The sequence below is a fragment of the Bufo bufo genome, chromosome 6 (genome assembly GCF_905171765.1).
Source record: "Bufo bufo chromosome 6, aBufBuf1.1, whole genome shotgun sequence".
NCBI lineage: Eukaryota > Metazoa > Chordata > Amphibia > Anura > Bufonidae > Bufo > Bufo bufo.
The window spans coordinates 208,874,817-208,880,413 of NC_053394.1; the positions used below are offsets into that span (position 1 = coordinate 208,874,817).

Here is a 5,597-nt window from a genome sequence, read left to right on the forward strand (position 1 = left end):
TGGTACAAGAGGCAGAATGACCGCTGGAGGGTGGAAATGACAGAACTAAATAAGGCAAATTAGGGATGGTTTTTTGTTAGCTTTTTTGCAATAAAATTAGTTCTTTTTTTCCCCTCCCGAATACATAAAAAAAAATACCAATTTCTTCCTTTTTTTGTTTTATTACACCTTAAAAATAACTGCAACTGGAAATGGTGACAAACTGCTGGCTGTTTAGTAAGAAACATGCACTGGATGGAGGGACATGAAATAAGGTACAATACAAGAAAATAAGTCATTCTTCTAAGGAACACGGAGAGAAGATGATGCCTTACTGTGCCCCTGCCCTGTAAAACACTAGGGGGGGGGGGGGGGGGGGCGGGAGATGCCACTTTACCTATCCAGAAATGCACTTTATGAGGCGTCCTGCTTGAAGCTAACAGAAATAAATAAGTGTCCGTGGATCCAGTCCTCAGATGAACACCAAAATCTAGGTTTTTATTTCTTTCATTAGAAAATAAGAAAAATACTTAATAGCGTCTGTAATGACCAGGGGTAGCGCCCCCTGGTGGAAGTCACTGGTATCCTAGAGCAGAGGCTGTGGTTAGTCTTTGGCCATACAATGCATATGGCGAGTAGTAGTGTCCTGTGGCTGCAGGCATTGGCACTGGGGCACCACCTGAGGGTAGTGGACTCTTAGAGTATGGATGGTAGCGACTGCTGCTTAGTCCCAAGGGGTGGTGGTGAGGGCTACGGAGGGTTAGGTGGCTGGGGGAGTTCCCTGCGGGTGGCATGTGCATGTGGCAGGCCATGGCAGCCGCTGCCAGGGATGAAGAACTAGGGTACCCGGGTAAAAATTTGTCCGTTGCTCCGGGGAAGGCGGTGTGTGTCCGCAGGTGGCCAAGCAGCTCCTCGGAGGAGGAGAATCGCTTATCACAAGGGCCCGTAGCTGATACCCAGTTACATACATGCGGCAAGGGGTCGTTTGGAAGCATGAACCCGTAAGGGTAGAGAGGGTGCCCAGGTAGAGATGGCGGGGAGACCCCGTGCAGAGCATGGCTGGGGTACACAAGTGGGTATCCGGATTTCAGGTCGTGGCCGCAGGTGGCACTGGCGCCCAGCTGGGAGGTGCAGTGATAGCTGAGGCAGTAAGGGTCTCTGCACAGGCTGGCAGTCATTACAGAGGGTGGAGATGCCCCTGTCAGGGGGCTAGAGGCGGCAGATTTGCTGGAACATCCCAGGCTATTCAGCTGGGCACCCACTAAAGAATTCCCCTTGGTGTGGTCCAGAGAAACTCCATGAGCCAGAAACTGCGGGGGGTAGCCGGCGTAGGCTCCAGTGAGGGTTCCTGGGTAAGACATGCCAGCCGGGGGCAAAGGGAAGACCGTGTGGCCCGGCTTATAGGGAGACACCGGGGCCACCAGGCCGGATCCCAGGACGGAGCTGGAGGAGGACGAGACCGGGGTGGGGGAGGGAGCCGCAGACAGGCTCTTACACCCCGCCGCGCCCTCCGGGTGAGTCTGGGGCAGCTCCGTGCTGAGCCTCCCGTGCCTGCCGCCCTCAGACTGGCTGCTCTTGGCGCACTGCTCCGTCTCCTTCTTGTCCGCACTCTCCCCGCACGTTTTGGGCTCCGAGGAGGGAGTTGGGGTGCGGGGTGAGCTGGGGCTGCCAGTCCTGGGGGTGAAAGGAGGGCAGGCGGCGCTGGGCACTCGGAATCCCGACTTATCCCCGGCGGACGACTCCTTCTTCTCCGGGGCCTTGGAGTAGGGCTTGAAGCTGGACTTGTCCTCGGCGCCGATGTCACTTAGTTTCAGGGGCCCAGATTTCGCCTCCTTGTCGGGGGTCGCAGAGGATCCGGTCACCGAGGAAAGCTTGGACGGCGTAGGGTCCGGTTTCCCGATCTGGGAGCAGGTCTGCGCCAGGAGGGCGAGGGGGCTCTTCTTGGCGTCCAGCTGGAGAGGAGAGAGGAATTAGACTTGGTTAGGTGTCACCCCAATAACAGGACTGTCCCCAGAGCCCGCCACCCCCTGACATCACAAGAATAACCCAGAACCCGACATCTTCATGAGCATGTGAATGGGAATACATCCTAGGAAAGGCGCAGTATCTCATACTATGGCCGCTCGTCTTACCTCTATGGTGTTGACCGGGGTGGAGGGCAGGGGCTGCAAGTACTCGGGGTGCAGGATGTGTCCACTGCGGGCTGTCAGCATCTTGAGCACTTTGATGGGCAGCCGGCCGGCCTGGCGCAGGGGGTCACTGGGCGGCACACGGTGCACGAACGCTCCGTTACTAGCCGAGGCGGATCCGCTTCTCGTCCCCGAGCTCTCTCCGCTTTCAGGACTCACACGACTTGCAGAAGCCAGTGGCGAGCAGATCATGTCCCCCGCACAGGCATTGGGGTGACCGGGAGGCAGGGGGAGAGGCACCCCGGAGCTCGCAAGACAACAACCGCTCCCGTAAGAAAACGACTCCAGTCCAGCTCGTCCGGCGCAGTGTGTGCTCCAGCGGCTAGATCCGTAGGAGGTGATGCCCGATCATGTACAATCCAGCGCGAGCCTCCGCAGGCGACCAGTCCCGGAGCAGAGCGCGCACTGAGAGCAGCAGCCGCACTTCTGCCAGACAAACTCACTTCAAACGCCTCGGAATTAGAGCTGAGATTAAAGCCTTTGCCGCCTTCCAATCAAATAGGACCCCGAGGTGATTGGAGGGTCAAGGGGATGTGACGTCCCCCTTCTCGCTGCCTCTAATGCTCTGCTCTTTCTCTCTGATCCCCCTCCCTCCTCCTAGTGGTTTCGCCTCTTCGCTCAAAGCTTCAGTTTACGTTTTCTGCTTCACGTCCCCGCCGCGCTGCTTTTTCTCCCTCGCATCTGTCTCGGTTGGAGGAGAGGTCAGGCCGCCGCACCCAGTGATGTCATGGTACAGCAGCCTCAGCTCTGCTGATGTCATCGCTGGGAGAATGCACCACACCATTGGACGGTAAGCCGAGCTAGCTCTAGGTGGTAGCTTCATCGCACATGGCAGCATACCAGCAGAAGCTCTCCTTTAAGGAGTCTTACAGCAGGAGGTGATCTCTGCCTCCAGCACTCCAGCTGTGGCAAAACTACAGCTCCCAAGATGTAGACTTGTTTGGTTGTTCTCAGAACTCCATGGAAATGAATGGAGCATGCTGGGAGTTGTAGTTTCACCACAGTTGGAGTGCTGGAGGTTAGCCATTAGACCTAGTCTATATTGACCCGAGTCTAAATACTGGTCCCAGTCTACACAGCACAGCTGGTCCCGGTCTACACAGCACAGCTGGTCCCAGTCTACACAGCACAGCTGGTCTCAGTCTACACAGCACAGCTGGTCCCAGTCTACACAGCACAGCTGGTCCCAGTCTACACAGCACAGCTGGTCCCAGTCTACACAGCACAGCTGGTCCCAGTCTACACAGCACAGCTGGTCCCAGTCTACACAGCACAGCTGGTCCCAGTCTACACAGCACAGCTGGTCTCAGTCTACACAGCACAGCTGGTCTCAGTCTACACAGCACAGCTGGTCTCAGTCTACACAGCACAGCTGGTCCCAGTCTACACAGCACAGCTGGTCCCAGTCTACACAGTTCAGCTGGTCCCAGTCTACACAGCTCAGCTGGTCCCAGTCTACACAGCACAGCTGGTCCCAGTCTACACAGCACAGCTGGTCCCAGTCTACACAGTTCAGCTGGTCCCAGTCTACAAAGTTCAGCTGGTCCCAGTCTACACAGTTCAGCTGGTCTCAGTCTACACAGCACAGCTGGTCCCAGTCTACACAGCACAGCTGGTCCCAGTCTACACAGTTCAGCTGGTCCCAGTCTACACAGCTCAGCTGGTCCCAGTCTACACAGCTCAGCTGGTCCCAGTCTACACAGCTCAGCTGGTCCCAGTCTACACAGCTCAGCTGGTCCCAGTCTACACAGCACAGCTGGTCCCAGTCTACACAGTTCAGCTGAAAGGTATGTGAGCTACACTGGCTAGTGGAAAACTGGCATTATATATATTAATATGGATAGAAACATAAAATAACCAGAAATGTAAAAAAAAAAGTTTATTAAAATATGAAGTACAGTAGATAGAAATTGCCAGGAATATTGTAAGGGGCAGAAATGCGGGTCACACACTGGCCGGGGTCACTGCCATAGCCATTGACACAACGCTTGTTACCCCCAAGGGGCTTTGGGGGACAGCTGTGGCCACAGTGTAGATCCTGCAAACATCAGGGGATCTGCTGATAAATGAGCCCAAACAACTGGCAGTCACCCTCCTCCTCCTCTACGTCTTTATCCATCTTTATTTACTAATGTAGCCAGTGTGCGCCAAACTTATCCCAGTGGCTTACCTTGTCTGGTAGATTTGGCGCATGGGGAGACACTGTTGTCTTATTTTACATCACCTTTCAGTAGGTGCAATTTATGACAGGCTTTAGGTGCACTCATGTCCGTAAATGTGGGCCCACTATCATAACTGCTTCAAATTAGTAAATGTGTCCCAATCTGTTGTGTTGCCAAGTAGCCTCCATTTCCTCCATTAAAGGGGTTGTCTCACTTCAGTAAGTGGCATTTATAATACAAGCCCCTTACTAATGCATTGTGATTGTCCATATTGCTTCTTTGCTGGCTGGATTCATTTTTCCATCACATTACATGCTGTTCGTATCCATGGTTACACCAGTGCTGCAGCTATTCCTATAGTGTGCAAGCATGGCGACCACTGCTGGATTGCAGGGTGGTCTGTAACCATGGAAATGAGCAGTGTATAATGTGATAGAAAAATGAATCCAGCCAGCAAAGGAAGTAATATGGACAATGACAATATATTAGTAAGTGGCTTGTATTTAACTTTCTCTACGTGCTAAATGCCACTGACTGAAGGGAGACAACCCCTTTAACCCCAGAGGTATACCTGTCTGAAAGCTATTCGATTCCCAGTGAAATGCTTCTCTCCGGTGTCATGCTAGGACATGCATGGTACCTGCCCCCGCACCCACAGAGGGCACACCGAGCTGGCAGACCTATGCTGACGGTACCTTTCCACCCTACCGCCCAGGTTTTCTCGCCTGGGATGTGTCTGAAACCATGGAATCCAGGAAGGCTTGGCCAGAGAGGCTTGTGATGACACCATGAGACCAATGCTAAGGGCCGGGAATGTGCGAGTCACATGTTTCCAATAGAGCAGCCTTATTCCTTCAGCTCTCCTCCCCTCCATCAATTGTCAATGTGACTCCTGCGCCATCAGTCAGTTATTTGTCAGCCGCTGTCAATCCGCTCCTGATTTATGTCAGCTTTTGTTGCTGATTACAAGGCTGGTGTGACTTGAAGGGAAGGAGAGGGAGAAGGAAGGGGGAGACAGTGCGTTTCAAAAGAGTCATTCACTTTAAGGAAATAGATCGTTCACAGTCTAAACTCAATTGCTATGCAGTCCTGGGGCAAGGCACACATGAAACCCTCTGTGGAGTGGTCAGCTGGCGGGTCACCTCGGGGTCACCCAGACACCTTGGCACAGGGAGCCAGGATCAGATAGAGTTACAGCAGGCAGCCTTAACCCTCTGTGCCCCAGGGAGTAGCCTACCTGTATATCGGGCACAGGAGGGGGTCAGGG

The 5,597-nt window shown here is 53.8% G+C and overlaps 1 protein-coding gene across 1 annotated transcript; it reads right to left on the bottom strand.

The window, feature by feature from the left end:
* Positions 1-480: 480 nt before the first annotated feature.
* On the bottom strand, positions 481-2,723 carry ZNF503 (zinc finger protein 503). Its single transcript, XM_040437553.1, has 2 exons — positions 2,112-2,723; positions 481-1,931 (listed from the first exon to the last, which is right to left on the bottom strand). Exons 1-2 carry the CDS (start codon positions 2,358-2,360, stop codon positions 555-557), a joined length of 1,626 nt encoding a protein of 541 aa, XP_040293487.1. The 5' UTR covers positions 2,361-2,723; the 3' UTR covers positions 481-554.
* Between the last annotated feature and the right edge of the window lie 2,874 nt (positions 2,724-5,597).

Coding starts and splice junctions, on each gene's coding strand:
- ZNF503 (XM_040437553.1), bottom strand. CDS start 2,360: ATGATCTGCTCGCCACTGGCTTCTGCAAGTCGTGTGAGTCCTGAAAGC. Junction 1,932..2,111: donor CCCCGGTCAACACCATAGAG/GTAAGACGAGCG, acceptor TCTCCTCTCCAG/CTGGACGCCAAGAAGAGCCC.